The sequence below is a fragment of the Danio rerio genome, chromosome 14 (assembly GCF_052040795.2).
Source record: "Danio rerio strain M-AB ecotype USA chromosome 14, GRCz13ab, whole genome shotgun sequence".
Taxonomy (NCBI): Eukaryota; Metazoa; Chordata; class Actinopteri; order Cypriniformes; family Danionidae; genus Danio; species Danio rerio.
This window is the reverse complement of record NC_141034.1, coordinates 45,348,235-45,372,178: the sequence shown is the minus strand read 5'-3', so window position 1 is coordinate 45,372,178 and position 23,944 is coordinate 45,348,235. Positions and strand designations below refer to the sequence as shown.

Genomic DNA, 23,944 nt, shown 5'->3' with positions numbered 1-23,944 from the left:
CTTTTGTCAATAGCGACTTACATTTGAGGAGGCATTCAACGATTCAACAAGAAGAGGCAATACACAGAGGAAATGATAATTATACAAAGGAACTAGATGCTAGAGTAAAGCTGCCGTCAAACTGCACTTTTCGCCTCCTAGACTTCCATTCATACGTAAACAGATGCAGCAGACTGGTAACGCAAGCTCGTGCCACAAGTCGCTGCATTCGAAAGTTCAAGCTTGCGAAATTGCATCATGTGACTTTATGAAACCAATCGAAGATCACAATCTCTCTGTACAAAAATTTTAAATAATATTTTTTTAATGTCTAATCATCTTGTTAATCTTGCCCCTTTTTGCAGAATTATGACAGCATTTTACCAGCTTAAACTCTAGTGTGACCGCAGCATAAGGGCAAGGGAGAAGAGTGTTTTTACAGGCGTTTTGTCAAGCACTTTCACCTATGTAAAGCACACTTTATAAATGGATAGTGGAAAATGTGATTTCAAATAAATGAAAACATTAAATATTACATTATTTAATAACTTTAAATATTGTTATTTTAATTTTAAAGTAACTTTTAACTACATTTATTCATGTTATGGCAATATCAGCTTATCCAGTATCCTGCTGAATAGTTCTCTTTGGTTAACCTTTCCATCCCGTGTCGATGCAGGTCAGTCAGCAGGGATACGGTATTTAAAGGTGCAGTATGAAAGTTTGACATCCAGTATTTGAACTAGGTATTGCAGGCCTGGTTCTAAACACACAAGCACAGGTTGCCGGATTGACAACACCAACTAAAGGCTGATTTAAGTTGTGTTCTAAATAATTTTTAAAAAAAGGTGCGCGATAGAAGGAATATTTTCCATATTAAAAGGAGTTTTAGTCCTAACCAAAACCTGAAATTTATATTTTAGAAACAGCTTCTATTTCTTGCAGCTGAACATTATTGAATAAAACGATAATGATGACCTCAGGTGAACTGTGACTTAGTCCAAGCCAACACATATCAGTAATTCAGCATGTACAATTAATCATGTTTAAGAGATTTAATATGCATTAATTATATTATAAACCTTACTATTTTGTTGGAGTGCAGTGAGTGCACTATTCTGTGCTTCTGAATGGCTGTACTTCTATTTCTGTCATGTTTCGTCTGGTGTAAACAGCCAAACTGCTTATCACTGCCAATCTTGCCACGTATCGTGTTGTTAGGACACAGAGTAACATAGTAACCTGCTCACCTAATGTTTGTGTTTGCAATATTGATTTTATTTGCTAATTAATAACCTCGTGTGGAACTCTGAATCTGCATCTCATTTCAGAGGTTTTTACTGTCCAACAGAGGTTGCATTTTACGTCACAGATGCAAATCTCTTATTTTCACATCCCAACGTTGACAAGTATGGCATCGTAGCAATCTTTATATTACATCGTTAACGTAAAAATGTGGTAAATGCATACCTGCACAGACAATGTTATTATTTTAATACAGATCGCCAGCCTCAGCTTGCACCATTAAATGTACACCATAGTCGAAAAAAAAATAACAGTATACAATATAATAATTTGGGCGAAGCAGTGGTGCAGTAGGTAGTGCTGTTGCCTTACAGCAAGAAGGTCACTGGTTTGAGCCTAGGCTCAGTTTGCGTTTCTGTGTGGAGTTTGCATGTTCTCCCTGCCTTTGCGTGGGATTCCTCCGGGTGCTCCGGTTTCCCCCACAGTCCAAAGACATGGGTGAATTGGGTAGGCTAAATTGTCCGTAGTGTATGAGTGTATGTGTGGATGTTTCCCAGAGATGGGTTGCGGCTGGAAGAGCATCCACTGCGTAAAAACTTGTTGGATAAGTTGGCGGTTCATTCTGCTGTGTCGACCCCGGATTAATAAAGGGACTAAGCCGACAAGAAAATGAATGAATGAATGAATGAATATAACAATTGTTTTTTACATCAGTAAATAAAACAAGTGATCAAATCAAGCTTAAATGTTATGTATTTGTGTGTGTGTGTGTGTGTGTGTGTGTGTGTGTGTGTGTGTGTGTGTGTGTGTGTGTGTGTGTATTATCTATGACCAGTGCTAAGTTCTCTGTAACAACATGGAACAGGGATATTCCTCTTACAATAGCAATACAACAACAGGTATGGCTACTTGGACTATACCACCTTGATGTTAACCCAAAGGGGGAGAAGAGGTGGAATCGTCTTTTTACATTTATATGTGAACAAAAAACACTTTTAAATTGATAGTAGGTAAACAAGAGGAAAATTTAGTGAAATCAATATACTTGCAATGATCAAGTTACACTTTGACATGATAAAAGGGTTGCTAAGGGAGCTACAGTAATAATATTGACCCTAAAATCGTTTTTAAAACAGCTTATATTCTTGCCAAAGTAAAACAAGTAAGATTTTCTTCAGAAGAACAAACATTATAGGAAACTCTGTGAAAAATGCCTTGCTCTGTTAAACTCAAATTCGGGAAATATTTAAAAAAGAAACAAAATATCACAGGAGGGCTAATAATTTTGACTTCAACTGTACATCTCGCATTTGGTCCATCCAGACTCCTTAAACCCTTATCAGCCTCCAGACTCTGGAAATAATGAGTCCGCTGAGGTCAACTTGAGTTTGTTGGAGAAGTATGCATAACCCAGCGCAGCAGCAGGGCTCTGGGCAGGCCGTAGAGGTGGACAGTAGCCATATGCCATGTGTTGAGTGTCACATAGACAGGCGGGCAGCCAGTTGCAGCCTGCTGGACTGTGAGGACATGGCATTTTCCTATCGTGGGTGGACAAGGCCAGGTCGGTGTGATATGGAATGCGAGCGACAATAGCGCTTTTCATCACAGGGCTTCTTCTGACCATAAACAGCAGATCAGCTCACCCACTGTGCGCGACAAAAGAGAGCATCCATATGTGTATATAACAAGAGACAGGCCTTTGCATCGCACATGCTGATTATCCGAGGAAGTTCGGTCTGCAGAAGTATCATGGACTTAGGATTCAAAGAGCCGGCGTTTTCCACTGTGTGCTGAATCAGATTATACAGGTCTGCTTTTTAAATGTTACATGACCTGTCTGTCTGCTTTACAGGCTTTGATCAGCTGGTATTCATGCTGCTGAGTTGGAGTTTATTTTAGTGACATGAAATTGTTGGTTGTAGGTAAAACGCTGTGTTAGAGCTCTGCGGTGGTGGTCTGTGGCTCAGATTTGACTTGTCTTTGAATACTGTATGATGCGCACATCTAGAACGTTCCTGACTGTGTTTAACTCTGGGGTTTCTGTGTTCTAAATTCACTTACGAGAAATTATCATTCTTGTAGTTTAGATTTAAGGTTAGTGTTACATTTTGAACCAGTTCTGGAGAAGGAAAGCTCTTAAATTGTGACAGAAAAATGTGTCGATTGGAGAAAAGAAGAGACTGCTTCATTCTAGTTGTAATGTTTAAATGTTTTCCTATTTTAATTTTTTATAGGTGGGCATAGATTATTATTAAATCTAAGTTAATCTTAGTGTAATGTTGAAATGAATCTAGATTAATGGCTTATTTGAATTCTGCTGAAGGCATTCAGAAAATGTGTGCTACCCAAATAATGACTAAAAGTAAGTCTTTGAGAAAGGGTTTCTTAAGCCAGGTGGCGCATTAGACCAGCGGCTTATCTCCTATTTCCAAAATGCATCACAAACTGCTTGAGAAACTGTTCTACTATATTAATTGGTGATGAAAATAAGTGATGTTCAATAAGATGTACTTGTGTTTACTTACTGCTTATTCAGTTAAACATGAATATTGAACTGTAGGCCTACATCAGCTTGAGTAAAGTCATAACTGAATTAAACAGAAATGGAATTAGGACATGTGGAATATGCATATATTAGTGACATTATTGAAGTAAAACCGTGATCAAACTATAACCATCATGTAGGACTTGTCGCCAAATTTTCCGACAAGATCTACATGTGGCAGTCAGTAAAGGACTGTATACACTCACACATCGCAACGTTTTTTTCTTTCCATTTGACGTGCGTTATTAAATTCCATAACACTCTCACCAGTCCTTACTCCTTTGCGTCTAATACCCCAGTTTGTCACAGGGGCATGAATGATATGTTTATGAGTGAAAGTGAAACTGCCGAACTGCAGTTAAAGTCACCCAAAATGACAAGAAACTCTTACATAAAAAGCACCCGGTCCATTTTATTTGTATATGTTTTACTCAAACACATAAACTGATAGTTAGATGTGTAGCTAACATTAATCAGATTCACTCTAGTGAACTGCATCCATGTTAGCACATCAGGTTTGATGTGGTAATTTCACAGTAGGAATACACACAGGTTTGAAAACTCGTTCTCGCCACAGTGCAATTCGGCCAGGTATACATCCACGCTAAAATATTAAGGTAAAAGTCATCAAAGCTTGCGTAGAATAGACCCAGGTCCCAACCCATCTTTGAGAATAGATTAATGGAGAAATTGTTTTTATTGTGCAATTAGAGTTTCGCGTTAATGCTGCACGTTAAGGCCGACAATGGTCCACCACAAATTTTTTTGACATTATTACTATTTCTGTTATGACAAAGCTATATTCTCAGCAGCCATTATAACATACCATTCATAAATAAGTTTTTAATTGAGGGATCATAAACCAGTCTTAACTAAACAAGGAAATAGTTAAACTTTTTGAGCATTTTGAACAATGTTGTCATTATTACATTACATTACGTTACAGTTCAATGAATCAAAGAAATTGCATGGTGGCTCAGTGGTTAGCACTGCCGCCTCACAGCAAGAAGGTCACTAGTTTGAATCCTGGCTGGGCCAGTTGGCATTTCTATGTGAAATTTGCACATTCTCCCCGTGTTAGTGTGGATTTCCTCTGGGTGCTCCAGTTTCCCCCACAGTCCAAAGACATGCTCTATAGGTGAATTGAATAAACTAAATTGTCCGCTGTGCATGTGTGTGAATGAATGTGTATGGATGTTTCCCAGTGTTGAGTTGCAGCTGAAGGGGAAACTGCTGTCTAAAACATATGCTGGATAAGTTGGCCGTTCATTCTACTGTAGCAACCCCTGTGGAAGTAAAAAGAATTAATAAATTAAAACAGCAAAATTCACGTTATTGTCTATTAATAAATTGAAATTCTAGATTAAAACTTCCATCATTGTATAGTAGACTGTAGTCTGACTGTATGTAATTGTATTATTTTGACTTGTTCCCACAAGCAAAAATATAATACCAACACGCAATGGCACTTCTAGAGAAAACACACATTGATATAATTGGATAATTGACCCAAAACATTTTACTTACTCAGTTAAAACCATTGTGACAACTCACTCGTGTGACAACTCACCCCAGGCTGCCTTATACAGATTCCCGCTGTGCGTTTCAAATCCACAGAACTGTATCTGCAGGGAGCTGGTGTGTGTTTCTGCATGTGTGTGTATATTTGACGTGGGAGGTTGTAGGATTTCTGTAGGCATGCCAGACCCTGTGCCGTCTGGGCCTGAAGAAGTGGTGCAGGGTCCTGGCAGTGGACAACGAAACACGCGCCATCCAATTGCCTCTGATTGGAGGAAAAGCCTCTCTGTGAGTCCTCGCCAGAGGCTCATTTCCGCAACTGTTTTTGTTTTGAGCCGATTCAGCACAATTTCTGTCAAACACACAAATCACTGAGCAGCGAGTGCGTGAGCTGGAACTCGTAATGGGACAAAGAGACTGAACGCGAGATTATTTTAAACTGAATCAGGTTTTCACCACAGATCATTTGTGAGTTTTAAATGAGACATGTTACACCAATAATGCAGCATTATGTACAATAAATCTTGGGTAGAGTGTCTGTGACATTTTAGCTCTGAATACCAGCAGATCATTTGTAAAAGCCTTTGTTTGGGTGTGAGGAAAAATGAATTGTTTTTGTGTGTGTTGCTTTAAATGCAAATGAGCTGCTGCTTTGCAGAGGAGGACAGAGTCTTTACACACAATTCTGACACCCCAGAAACAACAAAACAAACAAATCTCAGAAGATATTTCAGAATGTTTAGTGGATAAAATTGTGTAGTTGTTGTGTATTAAAGTAGACTAGCATGTTACTGCTCTGTTCTTATGTGCTGCCCTTTGCTAATAAACATTACACATTAATTAACATTACTTGTACAATTCTCTTATCTTTACAGAAAACCTAAAAACCCGTCACCTGACTATGTTAGTTTATAATAAATGTGTGTTAATTAATTATGCTGACTGTAAGCATTTTCAAGATAATTTGAGCTGAGCTCTGGTGTCTGTGAATGCAATCAGAGACAATAGTATACTTTAGCCTTATAAGCAATAAAGCATTTAAACCTCATTAACTTTTATATTATTGCTAAATGCAGGAACATACATAACAGGAAGGCAAGGCAAGTTTATTTATATAGCACATTTCATACACGGTGGCAATCCAAAGTGTTTCATATAAACAGGAATAAAAAAGACAAGTATAAATAAAATAGAAATAAATAATATTAAGCAGATGAAAACAGCGTAGAGACAGTTTTTCCATATTCCAATACACCGGTGTATCATATTTTCTCATTTTACTCTGGGACTTCCCCATTCTGGTGATCACCCCTGCCGTCTGTGGACTTTTTCGGTTCCTATTAACCTATTGGACGTTTCCAACAGATTCGATTTTTCATCTAAAAAATCAGAAAGTTAAATTTAAGTTCATTACATGCCCCTCAATTTCAACTTTCTTCTGGAAGTAAATTGCACAGCCGCTGATTTCTAACCCTTCCCAGGAATGGATTGCTATAGCTAGCTAAACGTAATAAAAGGTATTGATCTCAGTCAGACACCAGGGACTTTCTTCCAGTTCTAGATTATGTTTTATTGGAGTAAAAAGTGAGATCCCATGACATTCTATATGCCTATGTAAAATAAAAAAAGCATATGCTGTCCTTAGTGCCATCATCTTGAGCTTAAAGAGCGAATAGAAAAAATAGGTTACGATGACGAGGTTATTTATTTTGTTGTCAAGTAAAAACATATTGGTGTTTGTTGATTTTAGATAAATGAATGTTTTCTTCTCACACAAGCACTGCAGGTAAAATTAGACAGTGATGTTCTGTTGTTTAGGCAACTGTTGTTTGTGCATGTAAAAATAAATTCCTCTAAAGATATTTTCAAGGGTCAAAGGAAGCTGTTGATAGGAGAACAATCTCTTATTAGCGAGAAAGTAAACCGAAACTATCGTGGTGTTCATTTAGTCTACTCCGTAAAATTAGTTACAATTATATTAATATTTGTTTTATATGTATAGATTTTCTGGTCGAACACTGGTTGAACTCTAGGAGTGTTCCTTTAAAGGACAGTGATATATAAAAAGAAGCCAGTGTGTTTTTACACATACAGAAAAAGTTTTGCCAAAACTAAGTCGAGCCGCGATCACACTCGATTTTAAGCTTGCTAAATTCGGTTGTATAGCGCTGCAAAAAGAGGGGGGATTAAACAAGAAAATTAGCCGTTAAAAAAGCAAGTGATTGTTCCATATTTACATTTCTGTACAGAGAGGTTATGTTTTGATCTTCTATTAGTTTCACGCAATCATGTAATGCAGTTTTGCAGGTCAGAGTTCACCAAGCTTGAACTTTGCAACACAGCAAACTGCAAAACTTGTCGCACAAGCTTGCGTTTCCAGTTATGCGTATGAATGGAAGTCTATGGGGTGAAAAGTGCAGTGTGACCACGGCTTTTCTGGGTTATCCTTTTCACATTTTCTAGGTTGGTGGATGAACCGGTGACCCGATTATAGCACTTAAGCATGAAAAAAGACATATTTTCATGATATCTCCCATTCAGCGTATCTGACACTACGATCTAGTTATCTGATGAACCATAAACAACCAGAATTAATCACACAGACAGTGGATTAAACACACTCACACACTGAGCGAGAGAGATTGAAGTAAGACTGAAAAATGACAGTGAATTAAGAGGAAGCCCGAGGAGGGGACGCGTTCAAGCCGTGCCGAGGCATTAATTCAGTTTCTGCTCTGGGGAACACAGCATACAGAATTTCTCATTGAGACACATCTCAGGTTGTGTTTGTTTTGGCTGTGTGTCATGGCCGCATGGGCCCGGGCAGCCGGATGTGTTTATTTCTGCACAGATGTCGCTTGAGATTATGCGGCAGTGACTAGGTGACAGTATGTCGTCACGGTCAGTTAGTAAGAGTCTCGAAGGAGGCCTTGAGTACTGGAGATGATGGAGCTAATCAGGGATGGGATTGAACTGGGAATTTATGTCATCTTGTTGTATCTCACATTGAGTACATATACTGCTAGTATTCCCAGTCTAATATTTAGCTGCTCAATGTTTTTGCTTAGCTTATTTTGATATACTGCTTAAAATATTTGAAATTGGTTATACATTTTTGAAGTCAATGTAAAAATGAAAATTTAATCTATAATTTAACTTTTTCTCATTATAAAAGTACAGATTTTTTTTTTCCAGTGTCACTTCTTCAGTCCTTAGTATCACATGATCCTTCATATAATATCAGGTTCGTTCGACTTCATGCAGTGCTTTACAGACGAATCGAAATCTGTCTTAAAGCATTGCATGCCCGTTAGAAATTTTGTCCGGCTTGACGCTGTGCTGATGCCACGTGACTGTCACATAGGGCATCAAAGTTCCATGATGGTGCTCAGAGATCAGACGATTGACTCAGCTGGTGCAGCATCTAAAGAGTGACTGCAGGAAACACGATGAAGATAACATGAAAATAACCATGTGTGTTTCAAGTTTATAATTGGACAACTTCCATCTCACAAACAATTCCCTTTTTTGCCATCTCTATCTTGTACACATCATGCTAATTCAAAGACTTTACTGCAGTAGGCCTAATCATCTTTTTTGTTAAATAATTTGTTTATAAAGGCTAGATTGTTTGCATTGGTTTATTTATAGGATTTAAATTATATATTTTAACTGAGTAACAAAACATCAACTCAGATAAGTCGTACACACTTATTTATATTATAGCAATATAATAGCCATCATTGATCATGCCACCCTATAATGTTTTAGATAAATAATTATTCTAGAAAATAATTCTAAAATAAATTCTATTTATAAAATGATTTTATCCTGTCAATCCGTTTACAGAAATTTAAAAGTAACATTGAATAATCTTGCTCTTTCTGTGAAATTTCTACTGAAAATGTAGCTCACTTGTTTTGGGAATGTCCTTTAGTTCAATCTTAATGTGAATGCTTTCATAAATAGTTGTAATCATTTTTTATTAACAAACACCTTGTTTTTTTATTTTATTTATCAACTGTATTATAATTGTTTTAATGTGTATGCATACAAGTAGAGTTAGCTTGTTTTGACACTTTATTTAAATTGTTGCTAACAAATATCTTGAATTCTATTGGACTGCCGTGAATATAGGATTTTACGGTGAATGTAATGTTGATTTACAAAGCTGATCAGTATTTTCATACATATATTGCCATTCAATATTTAAAGTTGGTAAAAAAAAAAAAAAAAAAAAAAAAAAAAATATATATATATATATATATATATATTTATATATTTATATATTTATATATTTATATATTTATATATTTATCTAGATTAATCTCACTGTAATCTTGAAATTAATCTAGATTAAAATATAAATGTAAAAATAAAGTATAATCTTTTTCAGTGTCATTCATCCAGTTCTCAGTATTACGTGATCCTTCATATAATATTACAGTATCTTTTGAACTGCTTCTCAGAAAACATTTTTATTATTAACATTAAAATGCTTATTTGTTGCGGCAGAAATTGTGAGATATTTTTACAGCATTCTTTGATGAATTAAAAGTATAGCACTGATTTAAAACAGAGCTATTTTGTAACCATGCAAAAGTCTTTCATTTTTAATTTACTAAAAATGTTCTGTGCGTAAGTAAATACATTTGCATTTCAAAGCGTATGCAGTTTATTAACGTTGATTGTTTCCTAACTAGATTCAAGGACCTGAGATTGAATCCTCTGAAAATGGACAAACACTTTAAATTCATTACATAGCAATGGTATAATGGACTTCTGTAAATGTAGGATTTTATAGTGTTGATTTACAAAGCTGATCAGTATTTTCATACAGTTGTGAAAAACTATGGCATATGCTACATTAATGTACACTTTTATTGGCATTAGCATTAGATCTTGCCAATGTAAGTTGTAAATTACCAAACACAATTAAAAGGATTGTTATTTTAAACCTGTTTAAGTTTCTTCTGTTGGAAAACATGTTAAATAATATTTTAAACCAGTAACCTTTGACTTCCATAATTTTTTTTCCTACTATCCAACATTCTTCGAAATATTTTAAGTTTAGCAGAAAACTGAAACTCCGAAACCACTTGAGGGTTTGTAAATGTCATGTGAGGTTTTATTTTTGGATGAAAAATCCTCCAACAATTACAACATAAACTTGCAAACACATGGGGTGCATTCCACTATGGCGAACCCTAATAAATAAAGGACTACTCTGAAGGAAAAATAATGTATGATGCTTACAAACACACATCATATTCAGTAATTACCTATATTAATACATAAAAACCCCTTATACATCCCAATACAAATTGGCCATCCCACAAACTCACTCCATCTCGAAAAGTCCCAGTGTTCCCTTTGGCTGGTTTCTCTCTCAATGGCTAATGAAAGGCAAAGAGAGGAGCACACAGAGCGTCTGACAGAACGAGACACAAGGGGTTTCATGACTGAAGGAAAGCTCCTTAATCATGAGACTTTTGCTGGAATGATTGTGTCTCCGTCCCTTTGCTTGGGACGTGTGCTGAATTCCAGACGTACTTTAAGTAACAGCAGTGTTACCGCCACTCCAGCTCTGTCTGAGAGAAACAGAGCTTACGTGAGCTGCAGGCATTGCTGATATTGTATTTATGCGTCATGTGCCTCAGGGTTCAGTTGAGTTGCGTCTGTACACGGTGTTTGTTTGCTCCTGTGTTGCTTTAATTGAAGGATTTTTGCTTTTGAATTATAATGATTTGTATGTTGGAGATGTGTGGTCGAAGTGTGACTCGGGTCACTTCATAAAGCACACCCCTTTTTCTCCTTGTAATTGACTGTCACCTCTAACAAAGTCCCTTTAAGCCAAGTCCATTCACTTAGCAAACACCTTGGCAAAAGTCCCGGGCTGATCATTGCAATAGGCATGCAGTACAGCTCCACATGGAAGACCATATCATTTACAGGATTAAAAAAAGGAATTGCAACTCAGAAACAAAAAGCCATAAATGTGAGATACAACTTAAAATGAACAAAAAAACTGAAGATGAATTAAGACGTTGACTTCTCTGACTTTTTGCACAGCATTTTGAGTAACAACTTTATTTATGTATTTATTTATTTATTTACTTACTTACTTATTTATTTATTTATTTATTTATTTATTTATTTATTTATTTATTTATTTATTTGTTTGTTTATTTATTTATTTATTTATTTATTTATTTATTCATTCATTAACCTAATTATTTTTTATTTACTCATTTATTTATTTATGTATTTATTTATTTACTTATTTATTTGTTTATCTAATTATTTATTTATTTGTTTACTTATTTATTTACTTCATAATTTATTTATTTACGTAATTGTTTATGTATTTGTTTATGTTTATTCTTTAATTGGGCTGCACAATACTGGAAAATGTTGACTTTTTTCTGCGATATATGTTGCGTCATGAATACAGTTTCACCAGATAGCTTGACTGAGTGTGATTGTAGGGAAGTGAATCTGCCCTTCTGGAATGACAAACGGGAAAAATCTAAACAGAAGAAACATTAATAGTAAAGTAGATATCTGTAGTCTTGGAACACCACTCAGCAAATCAAATATGAGAATTTATGCATCGCCAGTGTGTCTTGTGTTTTCAAATGCAGTTGCACTCTGTGCTGCTTTTTTTTTTGTAAACATGGCATGGTTGACAGCTGCGCTTACAGTGCTCAGCAGATATAAGTACACCCCTCACAAATCTCTCATTAAAATGAAATATTTGCTAAAGGAAGCTTTACAACATTATATTTGTGCATATACATTAGATTAGTCAGTACTGAAGCCAAGTCTGGAGCTAATCTAACAAATTAACTTGCGATAACGGCCCAAACATTAGTACACCCAAATGTATGTGTTAGAGAAAAAAAATGTAATATATATTTTTTAAAAGAGCAAAAATTATTCAGTTAAATTTTGTAGTTTGCCATTTTTCCCAATATTTTGCCTGAATTTAATGGGCACAAATTTGACCCTTTTTCAAGATTTAATTTAAGTCTTTTGTGTCTACAGAATGTGTCTGCAAGGTTTGAGCTCAAGATACCCATCAGATTATTCATTGTACCTTTTTAAATCTGGGAAATTTGAGATGTTAGGACTTTTTATCTGTTTTTGTTAGCTGTGCCTTTAATTCAAATGAGCTGGTTCTTCCCTGCCTTCGTTCCCACGTGTGTGTCAGAGCCACTGAAATCTCTGTGTTTCTCTGATGTGTGTAGCCTTCATGTAGATAAACAGCACAGTGACAGACAAGAATGAAGCAGATCTCACTTACTACAGTAAGAATTTTCCCAACTGTTATTAGATACATTGGTCGTGGAGTTAATTCAAGCCTTTCTGCAACGATGAGTCTTACACAATGGCGTTATAAAGTTTACACACACACACACACACACACACACACACACACACACACACACACACACACACACACACACACACACACACACACACACTTTTAGCCTTGCACTGTTTCTGCTCAGCAAATGTGACAGGATACACGTTATTATCCACTGCTGTATGGATATCGGTTATGTTAATGTACAAAACATACCTGATTTAATGTCCACAAACCGGGATTGCAGTGTCTTCTTTTTTAATTGTTCTTACACTATGTGCTGTGGTGATGAATCACAGCGGTTTTACTTTGTTTATAACAAACATAAACTGTTTTATAAACGTTTTAAACTTGTAAAACTCATTTTTGAGGTGCAGATGATCACATGGGGTGAACAGATTTTTTAATCCTGGTTGCTTTGTGCACATCCTGTCTTGTTGATATGATTATATGCTTTACTACGGAGACATGTTAATACTTGTCCTTCAATCTATTCGGTGGTCGGAAAAACGACACTCCTATGTTGCGGTGGGCCTCAAAATGTAAGGGGTTTGGGTCCTATATTAATGTCAGGAACTTTAAAAAAGAGTCTTGCTGTGTTTCTATCACTCCAGTATGACTGTGGACACACTATACCTGCACACAGTTCAGTCCAAACAGCTTACAAAAGATGATTTTCATCATAGGTGGGCTTTAACCTCCTAGGGCTTACTGGCCACATGCGTGGACAGCACGTTTTAGCTTTTAAGTGGCTATTTAAAGTACTTTGTATGTTTTATATTTTGTTACAGACATACAGTGTCCTCCTGAAACTGTTTTGCAGCTTATGAAATGTCCCAAACCCTATTTTTAACTGTCCAAAATAGGAAGAAATTTTGTTTTTACTATCTGAAAGTCAAAACATGCATTATGTTCATATGCATTAAAAAACAGTGGGGAAAAAGTGTTTTATGTAAATTCGGACAATGATTCCACATATATGGACATCATTTTTCTCTAAAAGTACATCATATCAAAAGATGATACTTAGGTTTTATTTTAATTAGGTTCCCATAAGCCCAAATAGCAAAGAGACATAAAAAATGCATGTAAAAAAAACACCTTGGGTCTTAAGAGGATAAGTGTATTATCTTTCTAATTCTAAAGATATTCAGTAGCTAAACTATTATTTTAATAAATATATCCCTTTAATACATCTGTTTTGTTCAAATGTACCACAATACATAACCTATTTTGACTGAGAAATGGATCAAAATATTCATTTTTAAAATGGGGTGTACTCATTTATGCTAAGCACTGTACATCTTTTACAACATTTTGGCATGACAAGCATCTTAAAAGTTTGAGAAGTGGCAGGTAATAGCATAAAAGAAAATGTAAGGACTTGACACAAGTTTATGAATGTTAAACTTCAACTTGTCTGCGTTTCGGAATAATTTCTGTCATTATGAATGTTCTCTAAATGCGTAACTGTGTGTGTGTTGCAGCTGCGGGGCGGCCCTCGTGGCCGGGATGCCACTGTGTACCCTGCCAGTCGGCGGTGGATCCTGAGGGGCAGGAGCTGCCCACCCAGTGCAGGGGGCAGAAGAACAAACACCCCGAACACGAAATGAATCTCTGCTGGAACGAGATCAAACGCAAATCCCACAACATCAGGTACACCTCCTTTTTATTATTTTTTTTCTTTCATCTGTGTCTATTAGCTTCATTGTCTTCGGGGGATTATTAACCTTTTCTTGCTAGCACCTGTTAGCGATGCACATATTGCACATTCTCCCAGTCTCAGAGGCACTAATGAAACCGTTGATTGAGTTTGGATTGTTCTACGTGTCGTTTGTATGTATGTCTGTAATGCAAAGAGCCTTTGTTTACATACTTAGCCTCATAATTACAACCCCGACCCCAGCTTTACTCACAAATCTAAAAGAGCGCCATTGGTTTAGACATCTTCCCTGCAGCATTAGGTTAGTAATATCATCCCAGCAGTGGTGGGTCCTTGTCAGTATTCTGACATCATCCAGCCCAGAAGGAAGGATACAGCAATACAGCATCACACGTAATGGAAATGGATGGAATACTAAGTGGCCTCTACAAAAGAGCCTGTGGGATTACATTGCAGCAGGGTTGCGGTGGCTGACTTTTGCAGCTGGCTGTGTTTTGACAGACAGATGTCCCTTCTATCGAATGGTCTGATTTTGAATATTTGGCTTCTGAAAAAATGCAGTGGCTGACATTTGAGTTGGATTGTGTTTACATACAACTTTAGTTTAGTTAGATAGTTTTGTTGTTGTCTGGAAGAAGAAGATAGGTGACCTATTCTGCGAAAACCTAGCTAAAGTCGTTATTTGGTGATGCACTGTTTTCTTACATAAAAATACACAACGTAAAGGATATTCTGTGAAAATATAACCTTGATATCTTTAATATTGATCCAGTTAAGCCATGGGAAAGATTTGCTTCCCTTCAGACTTGGAATTCCAATGTTAAGACAAGCTTGTATTTGAAACTACATCACATCTAAACAATAATTATTCAGACTAGATGTCAAATAGCAAATTATAGCTGACACATGTATGCCATATGTCATATGTAAAGAATTATAATGTTGTGTATATGTGTCTATTTTGTTTTCATTTTGTCAAGCCTCCTGTGGAAAGGTGTTGAGAATTAGCAAGTCTGCTAAAACACTTAAACAAATACATTTGGTTATCCACTGTAATTGTGTTGTCCATGTCAAATAAATAAATAAAGTGAATATTCTCAAAGTATCTTAAGAATATTCTTAAACATGTAATTTCTAAAATGTAAAGGTCCAAAAAGCATTTAAAAAAACAATGAAACTTTTGATGGTGGCACAACATCAGCTTATTAGTAAAATCAAATGTTTAAAATATTTAAATTAGCTTGAAAATTTAATAAATATGTAAAATATAAATATATAATCCTGACTTTTTTTGGGTTATGAGTCATAATTATGACATGATTTTTTCCCCTTCAAATTCCCCCTCAGCTTTTTGAGTCTTGCATCATCTCATCATCCTCCACAAATAATCAGCTATAGGACATTTTATGTCATAATTTGCTGCAGTTCCACCAAGATGTAGCTGTTAAGCAGTCTACTATCACTTGCTTGCACTTCATAAATGCTGCCCTTACCGACTCGGAATTCATCAACTTATAGCATCTATATCTAATAACCTCATTATTTTGTACAATTTTTTAAAATTTTACTTTTTGTAAAATTAATGTAAGCTGGTTATTTTGACACATGTTGAGTTTTAAAACAAAGCAAACAGTTGAAGAAGTGGAAAATCTATGCAGACTTATCTCGAAGTTGACCTACAAATAATAATAATAATAAATTGATAATAATAATAACAATAAGCAAAAATGACCACAAACTAAACCCAAATTGAAATAATCCAAACAAAACAGTCTGAAATAAAAATACAATTCTTCACTAGTTCTCTGTCTATATCAAAAATAGAGGATTTGCTCTTCAGTGTTTGGACTTTTAGCAGTAAAAATAAATAAATTTTAGGCCTTAAAAAGCCTTAAATTAATTGAAATATTTTCTTGTAGGTCTTAAATCCTTTTAAACAGGTCTTAATTTTCCAATCAGGTCAATCACCAACACATACATTTCATCTTTCACAAATGGGTTATATGCACAGAAGTTTAGCCATAGAAATCTTTTAGCGAACGATTGATGTGACTATTTTCAGTTTCATAAGGGCCCTTTTACAGCATCAATAATGTAGATTTTGTTTACTTTAACAGCAAAACATCAGTAAATATCGCTATTCCGACTAGCCTGCTTTACAGAGCTGAAGTTGGTTTATGTTCACAATGGTTCATTTTTAAACAATGACAACCTGTGATACGCCCTATATTATTTACTGTGCTACTCTGAATATTCGCTCTGTAATAGCATATAAGTATGGCTTAGTAATAAATTTAATTCCTGCAGCCTGCCGACCAATCACTAAGCATACAGTAGTCGCTTAAGGACAAAGCATGTGAGCGAGTGAGACCAGCGATCCTTGCATGCATGAAATATTACTACACAACTGAAAAGGTGCTAGAAATAAAACAGTTTTTGTTCAGAATTGTAGTATTATAAAGTACTGTAACGCTTTCTAACTGGCGAATGACATGATCTGATGGGTTGTACTGTCATAAAATTAATTATAATTTACTCTAATAAACAGAAATGGCATGTTTTTTTATGGCTTTTACATATTTGACACTCTTTTTTCAGAAATATTTGATGCGACTTTAGCCAAGTGCACATGAATGACCTCTCTGTAAACATTTCTAAATGAATGGGCTATGCTCAAGGTTTTTGTTTGTATTCCCATTGTTGTTTTTGTAGTACTGGCATTATTTCCCTGATACCTAATGCTGAATCACTGCTAGACTTTGTAGATTGCGTTTCAGAGCACAACAAATCATGAATAATTGACTTGAAATTTGAGCTGTTGTTTTGCCTCTCCCAGGCAGTGTGACAGAGAGAAATCAAACAGACTTGCTTGCGGGGCAGAACAGAGCTCGTCTTTGTCATTCTCATCAGAATGTTTGGCTTCGTTGGGGTCCACTCACACACACATGGCAGTGAATGTGCTGTGACCGGGGGGCTATGTGGCCGAGGGGGTTTATGGGTGGACAGAGGCATGCTGGGAATGTGTGATTTGCAGACATGCCTGGATGTTTCTCACCTCTGTGAGTGGGCGCTGATGGTGCGACTCAAAACCCACATCTCTAAATCTGCTCAAAGCATCTCTTTGTCTGTGTGGATTGTAACATAATTAACACATGTGAACTGCCACGGCTTTGATTCTAATTTGAGATTGTGTCGTGCTGCATTTTTGAGGTGTAAACTAGTGGTGACTGGTGCTTTCACACCTGTAGATCGATTGTTTTGTTCTGAAACAGGGAATAAAAGTATTACAATGTTGCACTTTGTTCTTGGTGCGGTTTGCTTCCACACGGCAAAGTTTCTAAGCGGACCAAAATAGTAAAAAACAAGTTAAACTACTCTCGTCACATTGGTCAGAGAGCATCGGTTTATTTTTCAGAGTCCCGCTCAGCTGTCATGTGTCCTTATTTTAAGTTATGGCAATGAACAATAAGACATTATAAGCGAAAAGCTGTGCTTTAATTTTGAATGGTGACACTGACAGACATCATCACCAAATATAAATCAGAGGTAGAACTTTCTCACACATAAACGTTGGCTAGAATTATGCATTACAGGCTTTACATTATAGAGAACTAACAGATAACCAAACCTGCTGTTCGGTCAAATTTCCTAACGGATAAGTAGCTCTCGTTAATAGCTCAGCATGTTTCACTTTCGTATTTGACATGAAACGCACATTTACCGGTAGGAATGACATCTCGCCCTACTCATAATACTCTGTTCATATAGCCGTATATATGCCTATTACATATCCATAATACAATGTGATATAGGCTGGTTCATTAATTCATTGGATTATACTGCTTTCTCACTACAATCGATCCGCTTCAGAGTTGATTTCAGTTGAGCCGAGACCCCCTCATTCAGGCGATCTCGGACCATTTGTTTTCGTGTGGATCCGAGCGTGATTGCTGGATTGGCATATGCCAAACAGACTGCACTAACTGGGGAAATATGCCAGGTTCCCTCATTCTAATGTTCATTCATTCATTTTCCGTCGGCTTAAGGCTGATTTACATGTATGCTCCTCCACAGCCTACATGTGGACTTATAGCCTGAGTCGCGCACCTCTCAAAAAATTTAGCTACACGTTGCAACGAAGCTTAGCGCAAGTTCTGTGATTGGTGGACATGGTATCGCTGACGAGTGTGGGCAGAGGTGAGAGCTGCACTGTGTTTACAAGTGTGGAGTCCCGTGTAGGAGCTCTAAATGAAAACTGTTGCTTTGTGTTCACCTTATGATTGCATATGTTGCATGCTTGCCAATTCCTGCCTCAAAATGAGCGAGTTTGAGCCACTCTAAAATAAGGCAGCATTCAGAACAGCAGTGAAGAAACTCGACACAGAGGAAAATAAATACCTCACGGCCAGCTAGCGTTTCAGAAGAGTTATTGCAGAGCAACACAAACAGCAAGCAGAAGTATAAATGCACGGCATGTGCTGTGGGTCACGCCGGTCACTCGACACAAAAATATAAACCAGCCTTTTGTGTCATGAGTCAGGTTTGATCTAATCTGCTCTGTTGTTCACTTCAGCTGTTCCTCCTTTCAATAAGCGCTGGTGTGCATGCATTACTCAGCTGTTTCTATTTGATCCTATTTGCCTCTCTCTCTCTCTCTCTCTATATATATAAATATATACCTGCCCCGTCTTTTTACACTTCGTCGGATTATTGTGTTAAAGTCTACAGACAAACTCTCTCGCTCTCAAGAGAACTATACTTTTACTCCAGTCTAGTCAGTCCAGTTACTTTGATTTATAACTTATTACTTCATGCTTACCTGTGATCTGCGCAGCCTCCTCGCTGTTGATTCTCAGCTCATCACCTGCGCTCGCCAGCTACAGCTCTCGCTCCGCTCTGAGAGAGTCGAGGTGGATCTTCTGTTATTCTCACCAGACTCCCACGGGTGGTCGAGGAACGGCAGCTGCCTTTGTTCATCCTCATACTAAATAAACTCCTAATTTCAAACTGCATCCTCTCTGTTCTCTGTTTGTTAATTTCTTGAGTCCTTTGGTTTGAGTCATCTCTTTATGTGCTGTCACATGATGAACAAACTACTCAAAGTTAATCATGGCTCCTTTCAGCTCAGACTGTGTGCTTTGGTTAAGCTTATATGGGACTGTCTGTGTGATGTGAACAAACTACTCTGATTTGAAAACCTGTCAGAAGAGGTGAGCTAACATAATCATTGACAAAAGACCAGGTAAACAAATGATTATTTTCTCTTTCTTATAGCATTCTAGATATGACTTTGTCGTTTGATTTTGATCAACGTTTGGCGTAATTGCAGATGAGTTTGGAAGCAACTCGTAATATTTTAAGAATATTTTGGCAAATTGAACAAAATGATTTGAAAAAAGATTCGTTCATCTCAATGAAAGAGACTCAAAGGTTTGAGTCAGTAAAATGATCTGAACTTCCCATCACTAGTAGGAATGACGGAAAGGATTAAAAACGATAGTGTGGACATGGAGCATTTTTAGATGAAAGCGCCATTTTAAAATTTATCCGGATTAGTGTAGACAGCCTCTGTGTTTGCTCAAACAATTGATTCATTTTTATTACTAAGAGGTTTACAAGAGTTAATCTAAGCTGTGCAAACTCTAAACTTTGGTCGACACTGGACATGTTCTGTTAAGTCTGTTCAATTAGATCTACTAAAAGTGAAACTAAATATATAAAAGCTAAAAAGAAATATTTTCTCCATATAAAACTAACAAAGCCATTATTTAAACAAACCAAAACTCAAGTGCAACACAGTTAAACTATAGTATTCAAATAAAAACAAATTTCAGAATGCTTAACTGTAATAACCTTGGTCTATTGATATCATTCCGCATACATTTACATGAGTATAAATGCAGAGCTTGTAATAGGCAGAAGGCCATTGCAGTTCAATTCTATTTTATTCCAGATTCAGCGTTAAACGGCAGGGGAGAGCATGCTGACCTTTCGGCTATCCTCAAAGCCTCATCCCGTCTTTTTAGCAGCATGCAGAAAAAGGCTTGATTGAGCACTAACAGCATGCTAATTGCTGTCCTTTCTCTGAGTTTAGGGCTCTGAGATTAGAATGTTAAAACCCCTTTTGCTAATGGGTCCACTGTCATGTCAGACTTGACATGTAATAAAAAGTGCTTTGTGCATCTGAGTGAGAAAGAGAAAGGAAATGCAATGTTCTCTCACCGCTCTGGGCTTGTTTTGGAAGTAAGATGTACTTAAACGTTCTTTAAATTATTAAAGGTAGATGGTTAACCGTGTTGGCTGGCAGCATGATTCTTTTGTTAGCTGTAGACCATTAAAGTGATTATTCACACAGAAATGAAAATCCTGAAGTCATTTACTCTATTATTTAAACCTGTTTGATTTTCTTCATCTACTGTGCAGCACATAATAAGATATTTTAAAAGATTTTTGGCTGCCACTGATATGTTCTATTGACCACTGACATGGTACATTTTCTTTTTTAAAGCCACAGTCAAAAATGAAATAGGTCTCTAATGTTTTTGGTAACACTTTAGTTTTAGTAACAATTCATACCATTTACTTTACTGGCATTTACAACAGTTTTATCTGGTTCTTGAAATCTGATTGGCTGATAGTTGTGCGATATTCTGCAATATCAGCACTCGTACAACCTCTTCACCCTTGTGTATTACTCCGCCCACATGATAAGTTGATCAATAAACTCACTACAGCTTGACAAGTATTGCAGCTGTTGGACAACATAATGTACTTTTGTGGCTTTTTTAGGTGAGAATAGTTGTTTAGATTGAAATGATGCAGGAAAGTGCATTTTTAAAAATATTTAGAATTTGGGAGATTCAACATGTTGGTGGACATCAGGATGCAAAGGGATAGAACATAAGATTCGCGTTCCGCCACAAGATGGCAACAGAGACCACATAAGTTCTTAGAGAGAAAAACTCTGCATAAATTTCAAGCTATTAGTTGAACAAATCATTATAGAAAATTTACACAGTCATATCACCCTGCAGCCCAAGACTGTTTAATCACTGAACCTAAGCAGGACTGAGCCTGGGCAGTACCTGGATGGGAGACCACATGGGAAAACTAGGTTGCTGTTGGAAGTCATGTTAGAGAGGCCACCAGAGGGCACTCAACCTGTGGTCTGTGTGAGTCCTAATGCCCCAGTAAAAAGTGAAGGGAACACTACACTGACAGTGGGTGCTGTCTTTTGGATGAAATGTTAAACCGAAGTCCAAAAGCTGGTGTGTGGTGAGCGCACTGGCGCTGTTGTCCTGTAGCTGCCATCGCATCATCCAAGTGGATGCTGCACACTGGTGGTGGTGTGGGGAGACTCCCCTTATGATTGTGAAACGCTTTGGGTGTATGGCCATACACAATAAATGCGCAATATAAATATCATATATAAATAAATAATATAAATAACACCACGTTACATTACATTACAAAAAGTAAGTGACATTCTTAGTCGATCTATGTCTTTTGTATCTTGTAGTGCTGTAGTTATACCATAGTAATCTGCTAGTGTTTGCTTTGCTTTGGCTTTTTTATGCTTAATTATTGTAATCTCCCAATTGCAACAGATAAATACTGGGAAATCTTTGTAGACTGATTACATTTCATGTCGTTCAGCCTTATAATCCTAAAATGTGAGCAAAATCAGCTGTTTTGTCATTATTTCAGACATTACGGTAGAGAATCATTCAAATACTAGCTCTAAAGTGATGTTGTTGAAGTAGCAACAATTTCTGCTGTTCTGACGTCAACTGCAGATGGCAGAAGAAAGTAGTTCCTCATACAAAAAGGTTTGATTTTCTTTGTTATACACACGATTATGCCATGGAACTGTTGTATAAATGCAATATCACACTCGTAGCTGTGCGATATGGTTGTATATTGTCACTGGTAGGGCACGAAGGCACTCTGCCTGTGGCCTCAAGCCATTGCACCCCTCTCACCAGTGCCTTATACAGCTTTATTGCAGACTGAAAAAAGTTGCATGCAGAACTGTTAAAAAACTATTTATTTTTGTTAAATTTAAACAAACAAGTTAAATTTAATAATGTTCAACTTAATTAGTTTGTTTAAATTCAGCCCAAATAATTTGTTTATAACCACTTAACGTAAAATAATTGAGAAAATCCAAGGAATCATCTTTGAATATTTTTTTTTCAGTGACTTGTGTGATATTGCTCATTTATTGCCTGTCTATTCTTAAGATATTAACTGTTTACCCAATGCGTACACCCAACCACTATATGAACTATTCATAAGCAGCTAATAAGTTAACTATTGAGCTATAAATCTTGGTTAATAGTTTGTTAAGAGCATAAATTGTGCATTAAAATATATATTTTTTGTAATAAATAGGTTAGGAATAGTATTATTGCTATAGATCGTTGCAGGATAAGAATGCAGATGGATTTGTTTTCTGCTTTGCTTGTCCTCAAGAGTCTGTTGTGTTTTAATGCTGGTCTGCAGGTGACCTGACTTCTTAACTATGTTTACCAGCAAGATTTTCTCTGGTCAGCAAGCTTCACCAGAATAATCCTGCTGATTCACCAGCCAGAAGGGATACAGAAAGTTTTTTTGTTTTTGTTTTAATGCTCTCTCATTTTCATTTTGCTTCCATGAAGAGTTAAAGAAGATATACAGTTGAAGTCAAATTTATTAGCCCCCCCCCCACCCCTGTATATTTTTGCCATGATGACAGTACATCATATTTTACTAATATGCATCTACTATTACTTTTCTTATTGCATTCACTTACCATGGCAAACTGTAGCAAATTACCAATAAGTTTTATTTCTATTTTAATTAAAGTGACTGTTCTAGAAGTGCTTTAACATTCTTTTTAGAGGCAGCATAGATGCAGTTGTTTGAGCCACATTATATAAAACAACAAGTAAAAAGAAAATGTAGCAGCTTTTTTTGATTCATTCACATATTCAATAGGCTTCATTTCTACTAGGCAACAACATGCATTGAAAAGTGTTTCTCATGATTCTGTTGACTCATCATGCTCTATATCAGGGATGGCCAACCCTGTTCCTGGAGAGCCACCTTCCTGCAGATTTTAGTTGCTACCCATATCAAACACACCTGAACCAATTAATTAGGACCTGAACACAATGTGGTAATTACAGGCAGGTGTGTTTGATATGGGTTGCAACTGAAATTTGCAGGAAGGTGGCTCTCCAGGAACAGGGTTGGCCACCCCTGCTCTATATCAATTTGATGGAAGCGCTAAGTGTAATGTATGATTGAGAACTATTGAATGAATGTTACATGGCTTATTATTTAGAGGAAAAGCAGGTGATTTAAAAAGATGTGGAAAGCTGCTTCGGTTTTGGAGAATACTTTGGTTTGATGTTTTTTATTCTCTCAATGCATTACATTATGATCACAATTTCGCAATAGACCACTTGAACATTTACTCTGTGCAATCTGATTGTATGGATTTTGACTACTGTACCTTTGGAAGGGTTGGAAAGTGAATAAGTTCAAAGCATTTCAGACATTGTTTTACCTGTACTTAGCGTTGTAAATTTGTGATTGGATGATTGAACAAAACTCAAATCAACTCAACTGAACTCAACTG

At 36.5% G+C, this 23,944-nt stretch overlaps 2 protein-coding genes and 1 long non-coding RNA gene across 11 annotated transcripts in view; 2 read left to right on the top strand and 1 right to left on the bottom strand.

The window, feature by feature from the left end:
- drp2 (dystrophin related protein 2) overlaps positions 1-23,944 on the top strand; it is a 337,990-nt gene that overhangs the window by 162,793 nt on the left and 151,253 nt on the right. For 4 of the 9 annotated variants that reach the window (XR_015506815.1, XR_015506814.1, XR_015506816.1 and 1 more), the window contains exons 1-2: positions 2,615-3,032; positions 14,144-14,312. Coding sequence is in view for 4 of the 9 variants with exons in the window: in XM_087280549.1 (XP_087136675.1) it covers positions 14,266-14,312 (47 nt within the window). In the remaining 5 variants the exon portion in view is untranslated. 9 annotated transcript variants of the gene reach the window in all.
- Positions 1-23,944, top strand: part of cenpi (centromere protein I) — a 221,085-nt gene that overhangs the window by 192,137 nt on the left and 5,004 nt on the right. The gene's annotated exons all lie outside the window — the stretch shown is intronic.
- Positions 5,045-9,507, bottom strand: LOC147840892 (uncharacterized). Its single transcript, XR_015508093.1, has 3 exons — positions 7,457-9,507; positions 7,015-7,190; positions 5,045-6,941 (listed from the first exon to the last, which is right to left on the bottom strand). It is a non-coding gene; the product is annotated as an uncharacterized LOC147840892 (long non-coding RNA).